At 43.2% G+C, this 25,392-nt stretch overlaps 1 protein-coding gene across 1 annotated transcript; it reads right to left on the bottom strand.

The window, feature by feature from the left end:
• Positions 1–45: 45 nt before the first annotated feature.
• Positions 46–25,363, bottom strand: ACE2 (angiotensin converting enzyme 2). Its single transcript, XM_074816891.1, has 18 exons — positions 25,118–25,363; positions 21,908–22,066; positions 19,903–19,996; positions 19,138–19,281; positions 17,687–17,799; positions 17,029–17,137; positions 16,210–16,307; positions 14,554–14,723; positions 13,265–13,491; positions 12,331–12,475; positions 10,642–10,740; positions 9,851–9,973; positions 9,316–9,488; positions 8,294–8,352; positions 4,034–4,134; positions 2,951–3,067; positions 1,540–1,734; positions 46–898 (listed from the first exon to the last, which is right to left on the bottom strand). The coding sequence occupies exons 1-18, from the start codon at positions 25,298–25,300 to the stop codon at positions 778–780; spliced, it is 2,430 nt and encodes an 809-aa protein (XP_074672992.1). The 5' UTR covers positions 25,301–25,363; the 3' UTR covers positions 46–777.
• Between the last annotated feature and the right edge of the window lie 29 nt (positions 25,364–25,392).

The following is a 25,392-nucleotide window of genomic DNA, read 5'->3' as shown; positions in this document are numbered from 1 at the left end:
TGGAGGCAATGGCTAAGGTACTGAAAAAAAAAAAAACTTTGATCATTTAATATTAAGGAAGTTTATTCAATTTTTAGATTACAACATAACACAGAGATCTTTTAATTTTCTTTTTTTTTTTTTTGAGGAAGTATGAGCTATTTGGTCTCTACAATACTTATTAAACAAACAGTTAGAAAAATAACTTATGTCACAACTTCCTAACAAAGTTCCAGTGCTTGTTAGTCTTCATCCAGTATCCATTTTACATTGATACAGATTTCCAAAGGTGCAAAAATTGCAGTTATTTCATATCAAATTGAGTTCTTCATCACTAAGGTTCTTCTGGTGGTCAGGTTTTTTTCTTACTGTCTATTAGATACACTTCTGAGGTTTCTGTCTGGAAAGATCAAGATGTTCCTCATGGGCATTAGGAGTATGTGAGTTACTCATGCCTGTCTTGGTCTGTATACAACTGTATACTTCCAAGCTTTTGCATTTCATTACACAGAAAGAGAAGTTGGATGCAGCACACTTATGAAAAGCAGCACAAATAGTGTGTAATATTATGCTCATAGTTCATAGAAAAGCCATGGGACATATATATCTTAAATTTTTGCATGTTTTCTAGTTACCACATAACAGCAGATATAGTTGCTGTTGTCTATGAATGAGTAGATTAACAGTCAGCCAGAAGACATTATGTCTGATGACATCCACAGTGGTTTGGTCCTTGCCAGGCAGTCTTGCTAAAAGTGAAATGAAAAAAACCAGAAACCCCTAGTGTACCCACATTTTCTAGAATGATGTTTGTGTCTCTTCAGATGGCTCAAAACCCATGTTGCTTTTTCCCTCTTCATCATAAGGGTTCACCTCATCACAGTTTGATCCTGCTTCATTCTTACTTTCTCTCGCTCTCCTGTAATGAAAATTCATTCTATATTAGAAGCCTCTGTTCTGGTCAAGTCCTTCTGGATCCCCAGAATCCCCTACTGTAAGTAACACTGTGTTTAACTGGGAATATTTATATAAAAGGAATTGTGCTGGTTTTAAGGGGAACTGTAACAAACCTACTACATTCTTAGAAACCCCATTAATAGAAAACCTACTCAGGTATATTGCTGTGAATGCAATAATATTTAAGGAAAATTACATTACTGGACATCCTCCAACAAGATTATTGAAAACTGCGGGTGCTGATGGATGTGGGCAATTTTGCTGTTGGAGAAGGCACTGTGTTCCCAGCAGGCCGCTCCATCCACCTTGCAGCCGGGTTGACAGAATTCTGGCCACACCACAGCTCCCTGTGGCCACAGTGTCCAGCTGACTTGATTAAACTGCTGATGATGGGGAAATTGCACCAAGCTGCCAAAGCTGCCATGCACTGAAAGGCAGGGAGCTGAACCTTTAACTATCACTGTTGATGGGAGGGGGATAATAAGCTTTAATTCCTTAACTTGCTTCAGTTAGATTTGGCAACCTGTTTGTAAACACCCTGATGATTCAATCATTGGGACATCTCCCAATGGTCATGTTCATAATATTAAAAATATTACTCACTTTTTGCGATCTCTCTGCCCAGTGATGATCAAGACAATAACTCCAATGACAACCAGGCTAATGACCACCCCAAATACAATTAACCAGATGGTGACTGGTGGTTCATAAGGTGTGGCCAGTGTTGGAAGTATGCCCACAAACTCCAGGGTGTTATCATCCAGTCTGAAAGCCTCATTGATTCGTCCTCGAGACATCCTGCCATCAAAAGCAAATTCAAAGAGTTTCACACATTTATTGGAAAGCAATCAACAGTTTTCAGTTGTTTTATAAGTCTCCAGTATGCCGAGCTTCCCCTGAACTGCTCAGTTGAAAAGATTGCACAGGAGGTACTGCTAAACCCATATTCCTTCTGGCATGGGGTGGTGAGTGACAACCACAGTAACGTAACCTGTTGCAGCTTAACTAACATGTCCAGACACTGTATGAACTTTTAAACTCTGTCTTAACATTTATTAAAATGAGGCAAACAGCCTTCTGATCTCCCTCTATATTTGCATTTTGCCCCTCATTCTCTTTACCTTAAGTTTCTTGGCTATCCATAAATTTGTTGGATATGTAACAGAAAACCACAGCTTTGACATCTTCTTGCAGGTTTCCCTCCTACAGTCTTCCATAGTTTTGTGTTTTTCACTGCCCTGAAAACCCTTTTCCTGGTGTATTGTCTGTGCCTGCTATTGAGTGTTAACCAGACAGTGACTTTCATAGCCATATTCTTCTCCCTTGCTTCACCAACTTATGTCACTGCTTTTTCAACCCCATCTCATGTTGCTACTGCTTTTAGACTTGTGCCCTATTCATTTCCCATTGTACATTACCCATGACCATCTGCAGAGTTGCAGTTTTACTTATCATCTTTATAGCGATGACTTACAGTAGTGTCATATGGTGTTATAAAAGAGCTCTTCATTGACCTGAACTAGCAGGAACTAACTCCCTCTCTGACCTCTCCTTTTCTGTATAATCAAATACATCTGGCTGTCTTTCTAATACATCATTATTCTGGAGTCCTTGCTATCAATAATTCTTGCACTGAATTTTCACTAACGAGAGGAAGAAAACACACATGCATGCACACACCATTACCATGCTCCGTATTTCAGAATATAAGATAGTTCTTTTTAGTTTGAGCAATGATATTTTCTGGAAAGATATGATGCAATAAGGTGTGTTATGGCAGTTTTACAAGCCCCCTGAAGCATTTTACATTGGCTGTTATCCAAGCCACCATCAGATAAATGGACTGTTTTCTTTCCGTCATAACAGTTTCTCTCATCCCACTATTTCCATGCTAACTGCAAAACTGACTTTCTTATCACCCTTTCTGCCTCCGCTGACTTGAGCACTGATTTCCCTTCCACCCTTTCATCGGTTTGTTGTTTGATTTTTTTTTCCCCAGAGAGCAAAATCTCACCTGATGGCATCTTCCACGTCAGCTTTGGGCACAGTATCACTGATATTACCTGGCATGCTGACAGTAAGGTAGAAGGAGACTCTTTGTGTCTGTTCCCCAACATGAATGTCTGTAATCCTGAATGAGAAACAGAAGAGAAAGGGGTTTTTAATTGTTGAGATGACATTAGCTTTAAATTCAGGCAAGTGAACAGTTGTGTTTGATCGACAGTGCCAGGGGGTTGATTTATGCTGAGTGCTTCCTAGTGACCTCAACTGGGAAGTGAAATCAGTTTTCCTGACAGAATTACTTTTTCTATGTGCTAATTTGTAACTTTAGATGGAGAGAGTATACCCCATACCTAAGACAATCCTTGGTGTAATTTTCCAAAGCACATAATCAGATGCAGAACAGAGAGTGTTTGGGGAAGGTCTCACAATGTATGAAGTACCAAATGAAAAAAAAAATCATCTTACTTCCTTATATTCTGCTGGGAGTAGATCCTAGACATTATATGACTGATGTTCTATAAAGTAATATCAAATAGCTTAAGTAGATAGCTTTTGAAAAATTTTTAGGAGACCTAATAAAAAGGGTTGTTTTTCTTACCAAAATCAATTTCAGATGATAGTTTTTATGTTTGCAAGTGAACCTAGATAAGATTAGTAAGTCTGCACAGAATTCTAGCGCTTTATAATCAATAAGTTTATCTTTCCTTGGACCAAAACCTCTTGGATATACAGTATCATACACATAGTTAGAAATCTTTATTTCTAATCAATGTATCTTCCCTGATATTCCCGTATAGGTGTTGGGCACAAATTCTCAAAGCTCACTTCCACCACTGGTAAGCCATGGGAGACAAAGCCTTCTGCATCCACTGAAGTTACCTAACTTTAGCATGATACTCCTAAACTTCAGACTCCTGAGTGAAAAGACAGCATGTAACAAGCTGGCATCTTGCCTTTTACCACCAGCTGATGTTTGACATTGTTTGCTATCACCTTACATTTGACAGAAGGCACAATTAATTCCACCAACTCATGCCACTAGCGAGCCAGAAGCAATATAGACATAGCTGGCACAATTAAGTAAGCCACTCACTGGAAGTTGACTTCCTGTTTCTTCACCTCTGCAAAGTATTTTCTCATGGCATAGGCAATGGATGACTTGAACAAGAAGAGCTCACTTTCATCCCATTTATACTGCAAAAAGAGCACAAGAGAAATTCATCAGAGATGGCAAGTTATCTGACACTAAGAAATCATTCTAAAAAAGAAATAGCAATTGTAATGCTTGGCACGTACCTCAGTATTATTTATGTGTGCCATGATAGCACTTCAGGAACCTACTCAAACCTTTTAACTCTGTTAATCTGGGCACTCTGCAGGAGAATAACCAAGCAGGCATCCCCACTGACAGACACTGCATCATGCTGTCCCTCTGCATTTTCTGGTACCTTTACATGGGGCTGCTGAAGATGCTGCAGTCCCAGCCTATCTCCCTGCCTTATGGGAGCAAAACCAGCAGGAGCAACATTTTTCCTACTAAATATTGTTCATTCTGTTTGAAGTCTAAAGATTTCATAAATAGATCTTGTTTTAATCACATAAATTTTTTTGCAGACCTGTTCTTTTAAGGAGGAGAAACTTTGGAGTGGGGTTATTATACAAAGATGGCTCATTTATTTGCTTGATGAGCTGGGATTTTTGTCCGGGGTTTGTTTTGTTTCAGTAAAAAACTCTTTGCATCAGTATTTCTGTAGCAGACATGTATTTGTTGTTTTTCCCTGAAGAATTGATAGGTGATATAAAAAGTGCACTGCCTGTGTGCAGGCTCCTCTCAGCCTGCCTTATGAGTCCAAAGTTATCTGCAGTGGAAGTCAAAAACAGCTTCTCTGGGGAGGGAACTGAGAGCTGTACAGGGGGCAAAAACCACCACAGGAGCTGATAATGCAGCCTGGTCTGTTGTGTAACCACATGTGCATGAAGGGAAAATTCCTGTTTGAACTCTGGCAATTTTTTTTATCCCCTGAAGGCCTAGATTTGATTGCATTTATGGTACCTGAGCAGGAATGACTATAAATGCTGTCAGTGATAGTTTTACACAGCTCCTGGCTTTCTCGAGTATCATTCAAGAAGGTGTGGTAGAAGGCAGCTCTGCTGTAACAGGCTGTATAAAACCCAGCTACATTTTTCAACCCTGTCCTCCTCTTGACACTGATATAAAACAAAGAGAGAGAAATACATGGGAGGAAAGAGAAGAAGGAGCCTGCTGTTGTCAGTCAGTGCAGGATCAGGCCCCAGGAAACAGGCAGGTGACTCCAAGCCACTGCTGGCAGAGCAGGGGCTGTGACAGCTCTGGCTGCTCCTGCTAGCAAGGGTTGAAGCTGTCAGTCACCTTCACCTTGGCAAATGTCCCCAGCACTCTCCTGCTTGCTGAGTGTCAGGTGAAGCCCCTGTGCTGAAGCACTTCTTGTCACCACTGTTGTCTCCGGCAGCTGGCAGTGTTCACCGTCAGAGCCTATGATGCTATTGTGTAAGGTTTCTCATTTTTTCATTTATCCCCAACATCTTCAGGCTCTGTAGTGCTTGTTTTATTTTTTTTTTTTTAAACCACGAACTAATTGGGCTTGATTCCTCTAGTGCTGCTTTCTGTACTTAGCATCTTAGCTTTTTAATCATTTATGCATTTTCATAGTGTACATTTTGTCTTTTTCGGTCTAATGTATTTTAATTGCCACTGTGCCTCTCAAGTGCCTTTATAAATACCATTACTGGCTGTGTGGATGGGAAGTACCTGGCTGGCTTCTGATCTCTGTTTGAGTAATGACTACCCACACGCCTTCCCTAGACATCTCAGAAACCTACCTTGGTGCTCCCTGTTCATTACAGAGGCTGTTTTGCTTTCAGAGCAAAATGAACTTTGCCAAGTGCCTCTGCTCTACTATAGCGTGTTCACTCCAAGATCCCACGTGTGACTTGAAAGACAGTGTAAGTCTGGCCTCTGATTCAAAAAGGATTTTCCATTATAAAATGCATGTAAACACCTGCAGGCTGACAGCTCTCCATTCCCTAGCACCATCTTGTGTGCCAGCCTTTTACAATGTAATCGCACATAATGACATTGACCCGGTGGGGAATTTTGAATTAATGTTTGAAGAGGGGTCCCCCTTTCAAGTGGTGGTCAGAGGACTGACCCTCCTGGAACCCTTTATTTTAAATAAGACAGACCCTAAGTGATTCAACGGGGTTCTTGTAGCAGTTTCCCTTGGGAGGGCACTTTCATAAAGGCCTGGCTGAAACAAAGCTGTGGGTGTTTCAGGTGATCCTGCCATCCTAGGGCTGCAGCTTTAATGTCATCAGTCTGAAAACAATTAGCAGGGTAATTGTGGCAGCACATGCTCTGGTGCAGTTGTCATCAGCCCCTCCATGAGCCTGGGTGCTTAATTTGCCAGAACTTTGGGCTATTGAAACTTCCCTACCTGTAAGAGCCAGGGTATGTAGCTGAGAGGTGCAAGATCGCTTGTGTGAGCTGAGCTGCCCCCGCTGCCACCCCAGCACAGCCCTCCCTCTGCAGAAGAGGGGGGACCTTTCCCTCTCTGCTCTAGTCAATGTTAAAGAGCAGAAATACAAAAAGATTTGCTGGCATACTCAGAATGCTTTCTCCTGTCCTAACAGTGCAAAGAAGCTCAAAATACATCTTAAACAAACAGTTGTACCGGGTTCTCAGCTTCTGTGCACTGTGAGCCGTGTAAAGCAGCCAGTAGATATTGCTTTGTGTAATTGAGCTGAGATTCCTGCCCGAGGTTCCGCCCGCCTTTTCTTTATGCCAGTTCATGCATGTACCATTACCCGCTGCTGGCATACCAGTATTCAGTCATGTCACCAGGATCTCAGCGTAAGAAAAGTTTTTGGGAAGGAATAAAGACACTGAATGGAAAAGGTTTCTTGCAAGTTGGTGATGTGGACTGGTTTTGAGAGGAAAATGCATGGTTTGCTCCTCAGAACTTAGGAACCTACTGTCCATACAATAATTCAAATTAAGTAATCTGTATGAGATTGTTTTACAGCTGCTCAATTGCACAACAAAAGACTATGATGGCAAAAGGCAGGCATAAAAATGATATTAAGCTAAACATTAACCATAATGACTAATAAATGTGTTGTAATAGGGAACCTTTTCATGCTGTTGATATCAGTTTTGAATTGTGTCTAACTCGACTCAGCGGTCTACGAAGCAATAAAACTCCAGTAGGGCTTGCATGTGAGAGAGTGATAGAAGCAAGAGCATCAATTCATATGAAAAATGAGCCCATGGTATTGTGTCCTTGCTAGTCCAATAGGCTCTGACGTGCAGGTTTAAATGACCTGCCTGATGACATACTCGTTCTTGGAAAATTACTAATGTTCTGCAAGGTGAAAATAGCTATTAACGGGAATGAAGTGTCTGCACTTAAGCCTTCTGCACTGCCTCTGTGAGATTAGCATAAAGAGGCACAGCTAGAATAAGGAGCACATTTTCAGCCTGGGGTAAGCAGATGGGCTAAGCCAGTGCTCTGTTTAAAACCTTAAAAGCCATCTTTGGCTTTGATGAGTTTTTTTGGTTGCTCTAATACATTTTATTGGACCAGATGGTATAATTGGGGAAAGCAGACAAGCTCTGGGGAATGAAAGCCCTTCTCCTCATCTGAAACAGAAGCAGCTGCACTGTCCCCCACAATCTTAACAACAAAGCTGTCCCTGCATAACGGTTGGAGGGCAGGGAGGCAGCAAATATATCAGGGCCTGGGAAGATTACAGCAAACAGGCAAACAAAAATCTACAAAGGAGTGCTGAAGTGTTTCAGTGCAAAATCAAGAGCATTTGAGAACAGAGTGGGATTCAATCCCCGTGCTTTAGCCCCACATTTAAATGCTGCTCTAATAATAATTTCTGAAGGCAGTCACCATAGTCATGATAAGGGAAATTAGATGATATTAGGTAGAGGCTTTAGTTAGGCACATCAGCATAGCTGGGAAAAATATAGCCATTTCTAGGTACACAGGTTCCCTTATGTTAGCCCTCCAGTTCTGTCCTGTAGCAGGTAAAAAATAATCAGTACTTCCACAGAATAAATCAACTCATCTGTCTTTTTTAAAATGGGTGGGATCACTCCCTAGAAATGTCCATCTACTAATTGTAGGGGGAGTCTTGACCACAAACTGAGACAAGACATCTTCTATGTGATAACCCTTCACTTGAGCTGATGCCACTCTTCAGACACAAAGATCAGCTATATCCTTCCTTGTTTTCTGAGGGACATTAGCACATCATCTCTGTTGCCCAATCAATGGGAAGAGTGCCACAGTGCAAACACACTTACCGCCTGGTCCCCCAGTGCTGACTTCAGGCTGATGCGCACTTTGATGGCATTGCCAGAATCTGGTTTAAAAAGAAACAAGGGCCGTGTCAGAGCTGCAGCGACAGAAAGTCTGTCCCTGAGAAATGCTGAGATGGCTAGAGTTTCCTTACAGATTCCCCTGCTCCTCCTGGCCGGCTTAGTGGGATTTATCTTGTTTCCCTTCAGCCACCTCTACTGCAAACATCTGCATCTGAGCTGTCAGTCATCCAAGTCTGGCTTTCCAGTAGACAGAAAGAGCGAGCACATCTAGAGTTCAGTCCTCTGGTCTTCTTTAGACATCTCCCGAAGGAAATGCCTCTTTCCCACCATTGGGAATGAGCAGCTCAGATGCAGATGTTGGTGTCTGGTTGGGTGAATCCCACTATTAGATACTGGCACAGCACTGTAAGAGTTATGGTGCTCTCCAGTACTGAGAGTGATTACCCATATATAACCTGGGTGGTTCAAGACTCAATGTCACCACAAAAGGCTGAAGAACACATTTTTCCATGGTCTCCTCCTTTCCCTCCCCTTGAGCTCCCTTCTTTGACTAGCACATGACAGCAAACAAAATAGTAGTAATTTTTCTGTACTGGTTTGCCCCTACACCCCCAGCTCAGGGTCCTCGGGCTCCCAGGACTGGTGGATCCCAGCCCTGCAGAACAGGCGCACTGCTCTCAGGCAAGCACCACGCAAGTCCAAGCCTCTGGTCTTTCTTCCTTCTGCACAGCCATCCCATACCCTTAGCGCTGCCACTATTAAAAAAAAATATATTTCTGAAAACTGGGTGAGGTTGTGACAAACCTCATGTGTGCTGACTTCTCCAGCTTTGGCCATGGGGAAGACAGTCAAGTAAGTTTTAACTTACTGCTCGGTGTGAATTTCCCATAACCCTTCTTTCCTAGGGAGAAGAGCCTTCAGCAGCTACAAGAGAGAGGGACTTTGCCGGTCAAGGGTTGTGAGGACTACCAAGTGTCCTTAATTCACCCACGAGCTGTACATACATGGAGCCCAGTCTGTTTTCCAACCAACGTATCTGCCAGAATTGTTTTTTTGCAGCCACTTATATAAAGGTTCGAAGTAGTGGAGCAAGGGCGCTGCATTCATGTATTTCTCTCCTGTTACGCTTTCCAGTGCTTGAGTCCAGGGCTTGGATCTGCCTAGTTCAAGCAATTGTCTGTGTATGTGGAAGGACAGGTAATATATGTTATTGCCATGTTCCATCTAGACATCTAGCAAAACAGTCTGCGATTGCTGTCAAAGTTTTCATTTTTGCTTCTGAATTCCCTCCTTCCCCCCATCACTCCTATTAATAAAAATAAATTATTTTCTCATTAACGGGCAATTAAACCTTTGATGTTTAGATCTTCAGTGGATATAAATTTAGTCAACTTGTCAAAAGAAACTGAGTAGATCTATGCTAAATTTTCAAGCTAGGTTCATTCTTGATTGCAACCCTATTGATTCCATAAGCTTTCAAGGATTAATTAGGCTTTGTTATACTCTGATTTATTACAGGTGAGAAATTTGCTTTGTTACCTCAAATTCTGACCAGCTGCTCTGGAGTTGGTAATGTCACATGTGTGAAGAGGGCCGGTATGGTTAGCTGCCTTGCAAAGTGCCTCCTGAAACTGGAACTGATAGATGGTCCGGGTGTAATACCTAAAGGGAGGGCAAAGAGAAGGAAGACACAGGTTTTCTTAGTCATCTGTCAAGGAAACTTGCAAGCCCTTGGCCTTTGAAAAGCTCTGCTGTGTCAGCCAGCACTCCAGCTTGGGAGGCTGCACTGCAGGGAGAGAAGCCAGATGATATTTATAGACTACACTAACTTTGATTTAACAAAATGCCAAGATCAAATGTAGCAGAAGAGCCCCAAATCTGTTTGCTGACACATAAACGATGAATGAGTAAGGTTTTTAAGGCCCAATTCTCTGCCCCAGCTTAGCCCTCTAAAATGAGATGGCTAGGACATGGAGGGATGTCCAGAATTAGTTGCGTCAGGGCTGCATGTGCATGGCTGAAGTGACAGGGGTACAGGGCACGCTGTCTCCCCAAGAGGCAAGCACCTCATACAGTTGTGCTTCTGCACATTTGATAGTAGCACAAAACTTCTCTGCTCAACAAGAAGATCAGCAGCCTCCTCGCTGCTCAGAGATTGCTATGGAGCAGCCACTGATTGTCCACAGAAAAACTTCCACTGAAATCAGTGACCTTCAGTCAGGGCTTTAAACAAAGTAAGACTGTGTCCTAAGACTCTCCAGTACACATTTTAGGTAGTCAGGGCTTGTTTGGTACCCAAAATGTAAGTCATGAATTAAACACTCAGCTACCTTATGAATGAGTAATCATTGGCCACATGAAACAGCACTGCAGGGTCGCAATAGGTTTCATCATGAGGGACTGGTTCAACAACGCCAACTATTGCTCTCCTGGGGATGAAGGAAAAACACAGGATTTCCATTAATAGGTAATAAGGAAAAATAATCTGACCCTGCTCTTCCTCTGTATGGTCTGATACATATGGGCACCTCTCTCACTTCCAAACAGAAGTCCATACAGCTCCCAGTAACCCCAAATGAGTACTGGTCCATAGCTTGGAGACCTCAGAGGAAAAGCTGCTTTGAAACTGATAGTGCAAGGAAGGGATTTGTATGATAGCGGGGTGTGCAGGGAGTAATTAGTGGTATGAAATGAACTACAAGACGTGAGCTTCACATACACACACCTCATGCCCTGGGCCATCCTGAGTTTGGACACTAACGTGTTTTTGTGCTGGGTAGGTGCATGCAGAGATTGGGTAACCCAAGGCCTGCTGTGCCACTGGGCTGGAGATGAGGTTTCTCTTTATTTTCCTCTCCTGAGAGTGTGTTTCCTGAGCAGTACTATGGAAACAAACCCATGCCCTAAATTCTGAAAATGGTAATAAGCTTACATGGAAATATTTTCCATAAACCTGTATTTCAAGGTCTTGTTCCAGGAGAGAGCTTTGCAGCGCTGCTACAACAGATGTGATAAGCGTGCCAGAACAATTTGTCATTCTAGGTTTCTCTGACATCTCTGCTACTTTTGAATAAATCAAAGCTGACTGATTTTTACAGTGGGTCAGGAGGCTTGCTTATATCAAGTTTTATTATAGATTTTGTTTGCTGATAGAGGCTTACTGTTTGTGTTCATATTAGAATGTAGACTCCATCTTCAGTGTGGGGGTTGTTTGGTTTCTTTGCATTTTTCTGGCCCCATGTTAACCAACCTGGGAAATGACAGACTGCAGTCTGAATCAAACCACTTTTTAATCTTGAGCTCCAAGGTGCTGAAAATAGATTGACTGGTGGGCATAATCTGAAAAGGCACCTCTGGATGTTACTTGCCAAGGGAACTGTATTATCTTGACCGAGAAAGGTGGTATCTTAATACATAAGAAAGGAAAGAAAGTCTGGAGTCTTTCAGACAACTTGCCCCCAAAACCACTCTAGAATGGGGAGGAAATGTAAAGCAGAGAAGTGCGCACAGATATTTAGTAGACTGAGATCTGTATGCTCCTCAGGCTGGCAAGTATGATAAACTCCACCTTCCGCTCCACCTTCCTTAAGGAGGTGGGGAGCAAACCAGAGCATACACCCAATGAGACTTAGGGAAGGGCTGTACTTAAGCTACAAAGATGTCTTGGGGCATGCATCAGGGGGATGGCAATGTCGATCCTGGGATCTGGAACATCCTATGTGAAGGCCACGGGCTGTCTTTATCAGAGAAGCTGACATTAGAAATGAGGAGAAGTCTGTCAAGAGGCAGGGAAAACTGCCTGGGGCTGTACACAGTGCTAATGGGGATACATGGCTTGTGAGAAGATGTCTGCACCACATTGAGTGTTTCTTGCTGGCACTTTACCAGGCTTTGTAGAAATGCCCTGAGAGATAGAGTCTGCCCTATGGGGGCACAGGCACCTCAGTATATTCAGTAACTACGAAGGGTTGGTTTTGCATGTTCATTTGCAAAAAATCCTCTTTGTTTCTCAAACTTACTTCATCTCCCACCACTGCTTCATCCATTCCTGCTTTGTAATCTCACCCCTAAAGACCATCCACCTCCACTTCTCCAGCATATAAGTAAAAGGCATTGTTCCAACAATCGTTAGTGCTTGTTTGAGCAGAAAGTTGATTTCAGTTTCTGAAGAGAGAAGCGGTTAAGGTAATGGTTATGGTAGCAATTAGTATCTGATTAGACAGCTAAAGTTGCTTCCTTTTACAGCTAACACATCTGGTTTGAATTACAGATTTTCACTAAGGAAAAAGTGGAAAGAAGAATACTACTGAAAAAACATGAGAAAAGATCACTTAGGTATTGTATACAGTTTTGTGTCTCTTTCTTTTCCCCCTACCTCTTAAATAACCTAGACCTTTGGCATTTACATTTCACTATCCTTCACCGAAAACCTTCCCAGGCTCTGGGGAATTTTGAGCTGAAGACTTTGGTACATATCCATCCTTATAAGGTAATACTCAGAGAAGCCAGCCAACTACATGATAATGAGGACCTACCTATGTTGTCCACTCAATATTCATTTAAGTGGGAGATGTAAATCTCAAGGTTTCAGTTTCATTTGAACTGCTAAATACATACCTTGGTAGACACATATATGGATTCATGCAACAGAAATTGAAAAGACTATTGGAGATTCACCTAAATGAACTATGAAGATTTTGGGATAACTTGTTCAGTACTGAAGGTAAAGAAGTGCTAGGTATTTGTTTCCAAGTTATGTAGCAGCATTATAAAGTAGTGATCATTGCTTCATGATGCGATTTGGAAAAAAAATAGTATTGCTGGTAAGTTAGTGGGGTAAGATTTTCAGAAGCCTCTCAGTTGATCACTCAGTTTACAGACACAATCTTCTGCTACAAAATAAGGCCTGAGGGTGTTTTCACTTAAATATGTAACATTTATGTTTTTATTTACCTTCATCCTCTTGGAAAGTTGGTTCTAGGAGGTCAAGAGATTTCAAGTGCTGAGGAGTGGCTGCAGAAAGTGACATAATTTCACCTACTGCTTCGTGGAAGCCCTCGTTGGCACCGTCTCTTAGCAGGAAGGGCTGCACAGAGTATGCCATGTCATACTCGATGTGGCCCATCTCATGGTGTGCCGTCAGGAAGTCGTCCATCGTCACTTTGGTGCACATCCTGATCCTGCACACCAGAGAAAAATGTTTGTGGTTAGAGAGGCGGTGGCCCAGCCAGCTGCTGCCCGAGCCCTGCTGGCCACAACCGTTGGGCAAAGCAGCCTCCAGAGCTGCCCCTTACCCCTTGCAAAACCCAGGCAGTCACATCCTAGCATGGGATGCAGTTCCTCCTGCAAGAGCAAGGCTTGGAGGGGAACAGCAAAACACTTTCAGACACCTTGAAATTGTGCTGGGAGTAAGAGAAAATTGCTGTTTTGTGAGAAGCAGCTGCTCTCTGAAACTTGGCGATAAACTCACCATGTGTGTTGGAGTGAGTATGCACCATCAAACTTTGGCAAATAATAGTGTAAAAAGCCTGTGTGTCAGTGCCTCCTGTTAATTCATCCTCATGTAGGTACTATTTAATAAAGAAATTTCTTCCAAATAGGGTTTTCTTTCACCTTCCCCAGACTGCTGAGGCATGAGGTGTGAGGCTGACAGCTTTCATTCATTAAGGTTCTGCTAGGGACCAGCTTCTTTCCCTAGGTAACTGCAGGGACTGCAAGAGGGGATAGAATTTGCCCCAGGAGACTTCATTGTGTAGGAACTTGCTGTCCCTTTCCTTTGCCAAATATGGAAGAGGTTGATGGATTTTCATGAAACTGGATATATCTGCTAAAGATAGATGGTGGGCTCTCAGGAAGTTTTCACTTGCTACTCAAGGACTCTGTGCCATTGCTGCAGAATGTGCAGGTGTCCACAAATCTCACTGGTATTCACAAGCACCCAAATTTCTTCTTACTCCTTAAGCCCTAGAATATAGTAATTATTTCTCTAATTCATATAAATAATAGTCACTTCTCTGCTTAAATTTGAGAGTAGTTCTTAGGTCTTCACAGAAAAAGTTACACAGAAAGGTTTACAGTCCCACAGGATCCTTGCTCATTTGTCTTCCTTTCCCCTCTTATCAGCCAGAAAAAAATAATAAATAAGGAAAAATTAAAACTTAAACCAGCATGGTGCACCTTTAGTGAAAATACGAATGTTCTAGGAGATGAGGTATAAAAAGGGGACATAGTAATTGCAGTACCTGTAGTCATTTTTCCCCAGATCCCATGCTGTAGGATGGCAGGCAACCTTCCTGTTGTCAGTCGGCTCTGTGAGCATGGAGTTATTCCAGAAGCCCTCAGTCATTTCGTCAAGGCCAATGGAGGTAAAGAAGGCCTCAGCAGCTTTGAATATTTTCATTGCATCCCATTTCTGAAAGAGACACCACCACCATTAACCACTGCTTCTGCATGGAGCCTGTTCCTGATGGCCAGCTTAACGCAGGGCAGCTGATTTCATATTTATCTCCCAGCAACTTCAGATCAGCACCTGACTTACTGAGAGTAGGACACTAGTGTCTGCCTTCCAGCACTTCTGTAAATTCTGCTGGGAACTGGAATTAAGTGTTTTCCTCATAAACAAAATAGGTTTCTGCACTCAGAGGTTCAGCAGATAGCACCTGACCCAGACCAGAGAAGCCCTCAATAAAAGATAAGGCAATGAAAATAAAAAAGGCATTCCTGTCTGTAGCATGTCAGATTTGGGATCTGACCCTTCAGTCACTTCAGTCGGGGACAACTCATTTGAGGGAGTGGAGCTGCACTCCCAGCAGATGAGCATGACAGGAGATCTCAGCCAGAACTATAAAACCTGGCAAATGTATCTAGAGGGGTTGCTTATAAGATTGTAACTGAATGTTAATGTCCAGAATATTTTTGTCATTCAGCAGTTTTATTATTCTACATAGCAGGATCTCTACATTTACTGGACTGAGTTTTCACACAGATTTAGGTTGCAGAAAGCTCAGTTGGATGAGAATCCTAAATTGGGCACATCCACCAACAAGGATGCCTCAATGTTCTGTAAGTAATGCTTCCCTCCTCATGGTGGTGTTTCAATATACACAAATTTATGACTACAAGGGGGTCAATACTGTAAAATAGAGGTGAGATTAATGCAGACTTCTGCAAACTGCTTATGAATCAAATTTAGCTGTTCCTTCTCTTGCCAGCATAATATTTGCATGGAGTGCTGCTCCCTGTGAGAGGAGGGTAGATTTCAATTGAATAATCACATTTCAGAAATCAAATTCCACTGATCACCTTTTATTTTATAAAGGGAGTGAAGCTTAGGCAAGACCACAGAGAGTTATCTTCACCCATGTTCTTAGTCTAGTAAAGGTGCTGTCACGGCTGTTAGCACTACGGCTCTCAAACACAGACCTTATGCAGTTATCAAAAGATAACAGACAGCATTGCAGTTTCCTAGCTGTATCCAAAAAAACAAGACTGGCAAAAAAAAAAAAACCTGAAATATACAAACTATTTGATTATGGTAATGGCTGGCAAAGGTCATATTTGACACCAGCCAGCTTCATGAGTCCTGAAATATTTATATGTACAAAATATATCTCTTAATGGATAGGTGCCCCTGAGAAAAATAGACTTGGAGCCAAGATTAAGCCAGTCAAAGAGCGTGGAGAAGAAAGAGAGGAGAACAGCTAAGGGAAAAGGTAGTGGAAAATGCATGAACACATTAAGGTGAAAAGCAAAATAGGATGTGGAAAGCAATGCTTTGCTGATGGTGTGTCTGCCTTAGGGCAGCTATGGTTTTCTGGAAAACAGCTGACATTTGGTGTATAACTTTCATACCATCTAGATTTGTTACATAATGCATATTGCATAAAGGCATGTTTTACCTTTTGAACCATTGCAGAAGTTACATCAATGTTTGGTTTGGCTGGATAGGGAACAGTCAAGGCATACAGATTTGTCCAAAATCTACCCCACATATCACCTTCAAAAAAAGAGAGAAACACAGAAATACTTTAAATGATGGATTACATGTTGTTCAAAGTGACAGACAGTTCTATAAATTGTGTAGCATCATAAATAGGGACTCCTATACATCTAAACAGGTCTGATTTAGCTGTGGAGGGAGCAGTTCTGGGAAGTTATGCATAGGTGAAATTCAGATCAAACATCCTTTTGTTGCCCAAGATCAGCTATTCTGGTACAACAGTTTCAGGACTGATCACATTCTATTCACAACTGAACATCCATGTTGCTAGTTCATGTGATTGCCACTGCCATGCCCAAGTACATTACAGTTAACGGCAGCTTGATATTGCATGCTTTGAAAGCAAGGTCATGAAATGTGGGAGTTCAGTATAAAATTTAAAAGGAAAAACAAGTCTCTCTGAAACTCTCATTTCTAAGGAAGAAAAGTGCTGCAGAGGGTAGGGAAATGTCCCAACCCAGTGCTGGAGTTTTGAGATGAGTGCCACCAGCGCTGGCGAGGATGAGGACACCTGCTGTCCCTGCCTGCCTCTGCTGCTAAGCACCTGCGTCATCTCTGCCAGTGACTTCTTCTCTATTTCTCCTCTCCCCTTCTCTTATCTATAACCTGTTTGTTAATATCCTGATTAAACAGGCAGATTACTCTGTTCCCATGTGCCTTGAAGGTGACTGTCCTGTGTACAAAGGTAGGCTTGCGTGACATGGCTGCACTGACATACCCAGCAAGTGAGCAGGGAGGCATCCCGTGGAGCTGATGAGCTCGGGGCCGTAGACCTGCTCCAGCCGGTGCCTCACGTAGGCATGCAGCTGCTGGTACAGAGGTTTTATCTGGAGGCAGAGGAGGAGAAGGAAACAAATCATTTTTTCTTTGCTCTACACCACTCAACCCTCTTAAACTGAGAGCCTCGAAGGTGTCTCTGATGAAAGTCTCCCAGCAGGTAAGTGCAGCCCAAATCTGCAGCTGAGTTCTGCCACTTGCCTCGGGGCTCAAGCGCTAAGTCTAGATCCTAGCCCCAGAAGTCCTGCTCAGGTACGAGGGAGGGAGCATTGCTAACTTTAGATGTGGAGTATCAAGTATGCCATCTACCCCATGGGAAACATACCTCCCGCCATGGGCCCTACCTGGAGGAGAGACATGGATCTGCAGAGGTGTCTCTTTCCCAGCCTTTGGCACAGCCCCCGAGGGGACCAAGTTGGTCCTAGAATGGCTGCAGAGGTAAAAATGTCATGTATGTCTCCCAATGTCTGTTAACCCCATGTAGACTGAGATTAGCCAGTTTAGAGCAGGTCTCTTTTTCCTTCACAAGTTCAACAAATGAGCCCACCATCACAAAACATAACCCTGTGGTCCAGGTGAGAGCATTTTCCTGACTCTACCTGCTCAAATGTCTTCTCAACATCTTCAACCAGCTGGTCACGGCTGTATTTGTATTCTTCTGGATAGTTTGCTTCATAATTTGCTCTCCAGTAATCTCCATAGTCAGAATAACCTGTAAAACACGAATGCATCACATCAGGACACCACACATGGCACTGCTCAGGTCTGTAGGAGCAGTGCAGCTCCCTGCTGATCCCATGCAGACCTGCAGGCTTTCCTCAAAGCAAAGCAGCAAAGCGCGAGATGCTGTGGGTCTAAGGGGGAGGACAGTGCTCCCCCAAGGCTCTGTCCCATGAACGTGCAGATACGGGAGATTTCCAAGAAATGCAAAAATTTCAGTCACAGTTATCTGCTAATTAGAATCATTCCAGCTGGAGATGGAGGTCAAAGGAAATCATCACTCCTGACTGGAACTCCTGCGTCTATGAGGGAGGGCAGCCCCTTGCTCAGGCTGGATACTAAGGGGTTTTCACAGAAAGTATAAGTTGGTAGACATTGAATATGGGCCCCTCCTCCAGCAACAAAACCACCAGGGCAGATGTAGACACCAGGACTGAAATTCAGCTCTCAGTTCCAGTAAGTCCTCCAGTCCAGTGAACTCCATCAAGCCTGGAGTAGAAATAGCTCATAGCTGAGGTCTCTTCCTTAGTGGTATGGAGGAAGGTCATAATGACCATTTCTTAATGTTTGTTTTCCCTAACTATTGAACTACAATTTCTTACTCCCTGTGTCTAGATTCAGCTTGACAATTTTCACTAAACAAGTAAAGAAAAGTAGGTGATACAGCTGCAGTTTGACCAAGAGACAGATGATGTAGCTACTTCAGAAGCTATTTTAGAAGACCCCCAAAGAAAATTAGCAGCCACCTGACATTGTTCCTTGAAGAGACAGTTCCCTATGATTTGTGTGGAGATTTCTGACTGGAAGCACACTTCCCTTAGTACAAAATCTTTTTGAAGCACCTGGCTGCATCTGCTGGCTCAGGCCTACCAAATCTGATCATTCCAGTTAGGGCATAATGCTTATAAATGTACCACCTCTTGTGGCTGATGCAAGCAACTCAAGGCCAATAGAAAAGAGGAGACATTGCCAAGACTCAGCAGCACTCAGAAGTTGTTTAAATTGAGCGTGCTTGCCCATAAGTCACAAGCAGTGCAGTTCTGGGTAAGGCAGTATGTAGTGCAAGGCACTGAAAAATTACGGCGTTTGGGAAAGGTGCCAACAAAGACATCCCCCTTTTGTTCCCAACTGGTGACAGACCTCCGATCTGGTCAATGACACCTGTCTGCATTGCCTCTCACTTTGCCACACGCACTCCAAGAGCAAATTATGTGCAAAGCCTTGCTCATCAATGTATAAAAAAGTTTTGAATTCCTGTGCAAATTGTGCAAGACGGTGGTATGTTTGTTAATTTCTGGAAGCCAGAAAAAATTTTAAAATTATGACTTACTATTAAGCTTTGCAACCTCATTTTTAAGTTCAACATACTCTTCATATAATGGTCTCATCATCCTGCCAACATCAGCTCTCCAGCCTTCCCAGGCCCACAGTCTCTCATGATAATCCGTGCTGTTAGCCATAATAGTGTCCAGACCTGTCAGAACAAAAAAATAAGTACTAGGCCTTGAAAAAACAGAATCCTTATTTTATTTTCACAGCAGGCAATTAAGCCAAACTGAAAGAAATTTCATGAACTAAGAAGAAAACACTTTGTGTTTGATATACTGGAATATCCCACTATTTTACGGCATCCTTTCCTGATTTAAGGTTTTCCCCTTCTTCTCTTTAAGAGACACGGAGGAGATCATGAGTCCCTTTAATGCTCTCTCTGCATTAGCTTCCCTTAAATTGGCAGTGTTCTTGGGACTGGCCTCAACACAACGTTAAGTCCAACACGACTTTGATGACAGGGGAAAGAAACAGACTTTCTGTGACACAGGCAAACCCAAGGTGACAGACAGGTTGTCACACAAGCTGAGCAGCCCTCTCCAAATTTTGTCTACTACAAGTAGGAGAAAGTATGTCTTGTGGGCAGCAGGCCTGCTGGAGGTCCCTGAACTGCAAGGTGCAATTAAATCACAACTAAGCTTTAGATAGCACTATATATCTATTGAAAGTACAGCCTGTTCTCTTGCAGTCAGGAGCCACCCTTGGCCTTTTTCTTTTTGACCCCTCAGTGTAAAAGACTCAGTAGGGGCAGCGGTTAGTACTGTACCTGGCTCCAGCACTAAACACTCAGACGGCTCGGTGATTTTACAGACGGTCCCGGTGCTATAGATGGTACTCATTGTATTTAGCACAGTGCTCAGCTGCAAGTTAGATGCAACACAGCCCGTTAGAAACCCACTCTGTGCAAAATAACAGCCAATTATGCTAATTCCTTAAGAGCTCGATTCAACACTTCACCCACCAGCTTAACATTTAAGCATATGTTTAAGCTCAGTAGAGATTAATGAAAGAATTTGCCTAAATGCATTACTGAACCAGGACCTAGCTGGAAAAGACAGATAATCTCCCAAATATATGACGTAATCTACAGGTCCTTAATATCCAGTCAGACAGAGCTCTGGATTTAATGAGCACAGACTGTCACGAGAGAGCTATCAATATACAGCAGCAATAAACCAATAAAGTTTAGCAATGCACTTCCATAAGCATGGACCCACCTAAACCTTCCAGGCAGGTTGTGGTTTTGAATGGCAGCAAAAAGGGCCCCTTCTGTAGATGCTGCCAGGCTGACTGTTGCTTCTGGTTTTTAACATTGCATTACACTGATTGTACAGATCTGCTTTAACTCCATTACAGAGAAGTTACGTCCCATGTCTTGGGTCAGCTGGAGGCCAAATGCAGCTGAAATCATTCAGCTCTATCTCAGAAGCTATGCTACATAGCTCTGGTTTTATTTTTTTTTATGTTTTCAGGTTTTCATACCTCAAGAAAAACATGCAACAGTTTTCGCTTTTCCTTTAGGACTATGTTATTTCTCATTTAAAGCTTTAAAACAGAGCAATGTAGAGCTGTCACTGGGAGAGGGTAGTTAATGACTAGCTCTAACTTTATCTCTGTTGGCATTAAAATAAGTGGGCGCCCAGGGAAATTTTTGTATTGGTGAAGAATATTTAAATAGTCCTATGAAATTCCATCAGTCTGTACAAAAAGTCACTTTTCAAGCAAGAATCAACAATTTCAGCCCCAAACAACATTTATCTAGGAAACTGCAAGTGTCTAAACAGGGAGGATACTGAAGAAAATATCTCCTCAACAGAGACAGCATTACTATCAGTGCACTGCTATGCTCCAAAATAAATGTAAGTTTGTATGAACTGTCAGCATTCCCACCAAGGTGATCTGTCCAGAAACACACCTCATTGGGATCAGACAGGAGATCCAGACAGTCCACTGCTTTTCTCACACAGTGGTTAACACTGCTGATCTTAGCAGAAAAATCTCAGGATCCTTCTATAATCAGGATTGTAGGATCCCCTAACTCAATGCTGTTTCAATTTAATCTCCAGCAAAAAGGAAACTAATTTAATAATCCTCAATTGTTTGGTTATAAATACCTTTTGAGTCTGCATAGCTGCTCACTGCAATTCCACATATAGTTGTTCTCCATATACATGCCTTTTACACAAACTTGTCAGTGGAAATGTCAAATCTTGTTATGAATCTTGCTAAATCTTGCTGGCCTTCAGCAGCTTTCTGTGGAAGGAGGTCACCAACCCTCCCCAATTTCAGGCATCCCAGGGTGTCCTCTGCACAGAAACATCCCCTCTTTTTCATGGTTTGATAATGCAACATGTACGAAGAAACTTCCTCCACCCTTTTGACTCATTGAATGCCCTTTCACCCATCTCTTTCTGCTCATTGCCCTAGTCCTGGACTTAGTCAAGCACTTACCACAGGTCCTCCTTCCTCTTATGACTAATCCAGCCATTTGTGCAAGGACAACTCTGAGGTATGTCTGTGTCTGAAATTCATTGCATGGATTACATCGCAAAACTGCTGACTTGAATGGTAACCAGCTTCCTAAGCCAGACCACTCCTCCAGTCCTGTACTGCGATGAGCACCTTGTACAAGTACACTCTGCGTACCGATGCTGGGAGACCACATCGTCCCAAGACGAGCAGGGTGGCGACAGCACCGTGCCCTTGCTTGGAAGTGTTGTGGAAGGCAGCTCAACTCACCTGACAAAAACGAGCTACATTCAGCAACTTACTCTGCTATATTTTTCCGGTGACAGCACAGATGATCCTCTGTCCTGGAGAGCCTGGATCTGGAGCCTGGTGAGAACATCCTGGATGCCGGCTAATGGGAAGCTGCTGGCATTCCTGGAGGCCTCTTCGTAAAAGGTGGACCACTTGGCACCCGCCTCATTCTGAAAGGGATTCACACAAACCCTGAATTACTCTGCCAAAAGAATGCAGCAGCCTGATGTACTCAGTGGGCAAAAATATTATTTCTGGGGAGAACTTCATTTGTGGAGACCACCTGCAGATTGCAGGTTGAGCACTTGTACTGCACGGTGAAATGGCTGGAGAACTTTTTGCCTTTGTTCTATTCACACATCCAGATAACTACTTTTCTTTGGAAATAGCAAAAAGCAGGACTGTCTCCTCACACCATGCTTGTTATAATTGATCCAGCATCACCTAGCTGTGTTCCCTGCTACTCTAAATCACCACATAGTCTTCCCTTGGTGCTTTTCTTCACCCACCTGTGCCTAACAGAAACCAGATTCAAGCCAGGGCACAAGAGGTCTGTGACACAGATGTCATTCCCTATTTCTGCTTCAGTAGCAGTGACAGACAGCAGCCAAGATATTGATATTAAATCTTTTCAATATGCAAATATCATTTTCTCCTCAAGTTTTGGTAAATAAAAGATTATACTTGGGCATAGGAAGCTCTAAACAGGTGCCTAAACTGAGCATGTAAAACCTCAATGTTTTGCATGAGATATTGCTTTCACCACTGCTGCAATTACATACCATGACACATGAAATTCCCAAATTTCAGTGCACAAAGTAACAGCATAAGAACATTATTTGGATTTGGGACTCTCTTATTCACTTTTTTTAATGTGTTTGTACATAGTTTAGCACATCAGCACCCATCCCAAATGGCAACAAGAACAGAACTAATTAACCTGGGTCCTTGGGACAATTTAATTAATTGAGCTCATGCCAGAGCTTCCTGGGTTGTGGAGAGAGCACCTGTAACACCCATCGCTCCCTGCTGAGGCATCAGGAAACACTGTCATACTGTGCTCAAAGAGCTCTTTCAGGCATGCTTCACCCCTGTGCAAACACATGGCGAGGCCAACGCTTTCACCGGGGCTGTGACCAGGTTGTCCAGCCCAATGTCTGATGGGCCCACAGTACCTGCTTTAGGCTCTGGTGGAGAGAGGCAGTGGCAGACATAAGCCCTTGTCAGTCCCATCCCCACACCTTCCCCTGCCCATGTAGACCCTCTGCAGGAGGGCAGCCATCACTGGGAGGCTTTCCACAGTCTCCCCTTCACCAGAGAGAAGCAAACAACCCTGCTGCTGCTCAGCGGCTTGCAAAGCTTAGTGGGCAACAGCTTGGTAAGCACCCAGAGCAACAGCATCACTCTGTAAATCTGTTTCTGAACTCCTTGTCCTGAGCATGGACAGAGAGGTGCCTTAGGAATGGCGGAGCAGAAGAGGGGGCTCTTTGGCTACAAAAGCTAGGGGAAGGAAGTTAGCTTGCTGACTGATTTTTCCCCGATTAGAGGAAATGGTTGATAAATCAGAGGAATAGTTATGGGGTTTGTGGCCCAATTTATAAGGAAAATGGATGGGAAGGAGCCAGAAGACAGTATTCATTAACTCTGCTCCTCCAGCAGAAAGGGAGGAGAGGGAGGGAGGAGGTTTATTACCAGTGCTACTGAAGAGATCAAGCGAGAGAAAACGTTCTCTCTGAGCACTGGACTAATTGGTCCTTATTGGTGGTATCTCCTCATGTATTTTATTATCATCTCATTAATGCTGAAAGTACTATATGGGGTTTTCATTTTATGTGTTTGGAAACATTACACTTTAAGTACCTGGTGCCTCAGAAAACATTCCAGATTGACAATGATTAGTCATTAGGATTTCTTCCAGCAACTAGTCTCCTTTCTTTAATTAAGAAATATTATAATTAAACCATGTTTTAATTAAGCTATAAGACCACAAAGTGAAATACTTCGGTCATTACACAAAAATGGGTGTAGGATGTTCAGCTTCATTTTTATGCCCTGAATTGTTTTTCTCTAAAGCTTGAGTTAACTTTAAAATACACACAGCTGCAAAATTCAAGGTGGTTTTGTTCATTTTGAAAGGCTCCAAGGTTATGAGATGCTAGGCTGAGGCATGACAGTATCAGTAACCAGCCAGATCACGGCTGACTGCTCTTGATAAACATGGTACTTGCCTAGAGACCCTGTTGGCTGGGACAGCTAGCAGTTGGTGTTGAGAAGCAGGGAGAACTGTGTTGTAAGATAACATAAATACAAATGCTGTGGTCTTTCCTGCAGATAGAAATTGACTTTCAAACCAATGTACTAGACCACTGTACTACAAACCCCACTGCTGGCATTTGAAAATCCATGATCTCACTTTATTTTTCCCAGTTTAATACCTCCAGGCAGTCTACCAAGAGTCCTGACTATGAGAATAGTGATGAGGGGCAGGGGAGAAGGTCCCCCACAAGGTAAAGGGTGTGGACCACTGTATAAAACCATCAGTAAACATTTAATAGAATGCCTACATTCAGAAAATGTTTGCATATTCAGTGAGAAATAAAACAATTTCAGCAACAGAGAGAGCTTTGTCCGTATCAGTAAAAAGTCCAGCGTTAGTTCAGTCTTACGAAAAGTGGGAGACTTGAGTTCATGTGGGTGCAAGATTCGAATCCCATTCCCTCGCACCGTAGGGCAGCACCTAGCCTGGGCTCTGGGAGAAGACCATCCCCTCCAGGCTGTGCCCTCTCCAGGAGGAGAGGGGCCCTGCACAGAAACGCCACGCTGAGAGGCACTGGTGGTGGTGGACCCTGAGCAGAAGAAGGTGTCTCTCTCCATCCAGCTCAGATTTTGGTGCCAAACATGCAGCATTTCCTTGCCCTTTTTCTCTGTTCACCAGGGTGACTCGAGGTGATGGCTAGGGACAAGTCCAGCCTCCGGCAGTCCCTGTGCAGTGCAAGGGCAGCCCAGGCACCAGCCCTAGGCTGTAGAGACTGGTAGTGTCACAGGCACCTCCAGTGAGACATTGCTCTGTTTAAGCAAGCCCCTCTACCCTCCTGTAACTAAACCACAGCTACCAAAGAAGTAGCACTCCAATTCAGCCAACCTCAGTGGAACCAAAATAAACTAGGAGTAGTTGACAGATTCATAAAATAATAGTAAAATCCACAGGACGGAGCACTTACCATTTTCCTGGCGGTCTCCTCAGTGATGTTGGTGTTGTAGTTCCATGAGGCAAGGGAGCTCTCATAGCTGATATTTTCTGCCCTTCTGTTAAACTCTTCTAGAAACATTTGGGCTTGTTGTGTGACATCCTGAGGTGTCACGACAGCACTCAGACCACAGAGAAGCCAGAGGTGGACCAACATATTCTTGTCTGGTCTGAGAACCTCCCAACGAAGCAGGTTTCCGCAGGTCAGCGTCTCTGTTGGGCTCTGTCTCATCAGCCTTCAAGCATGGC

This window comes from Strix aluco, chromosome 2, assembly GCF_031877795.1.
Source record: "Strix aluco isolate bStrAlu1 chromosome 2, bStrAlu1.hap1, whole genome shotgun sequence".
In the NCBI taxonomy this organism is placed as follows: Eukaryota; Metazoa; Chordata; class Aves; order Strigiformes; family Strigidae; genus Strix; species Strix aluco.
This window is presented reverse-complemented; position numbering and strand designations above follow the sequence as displayed.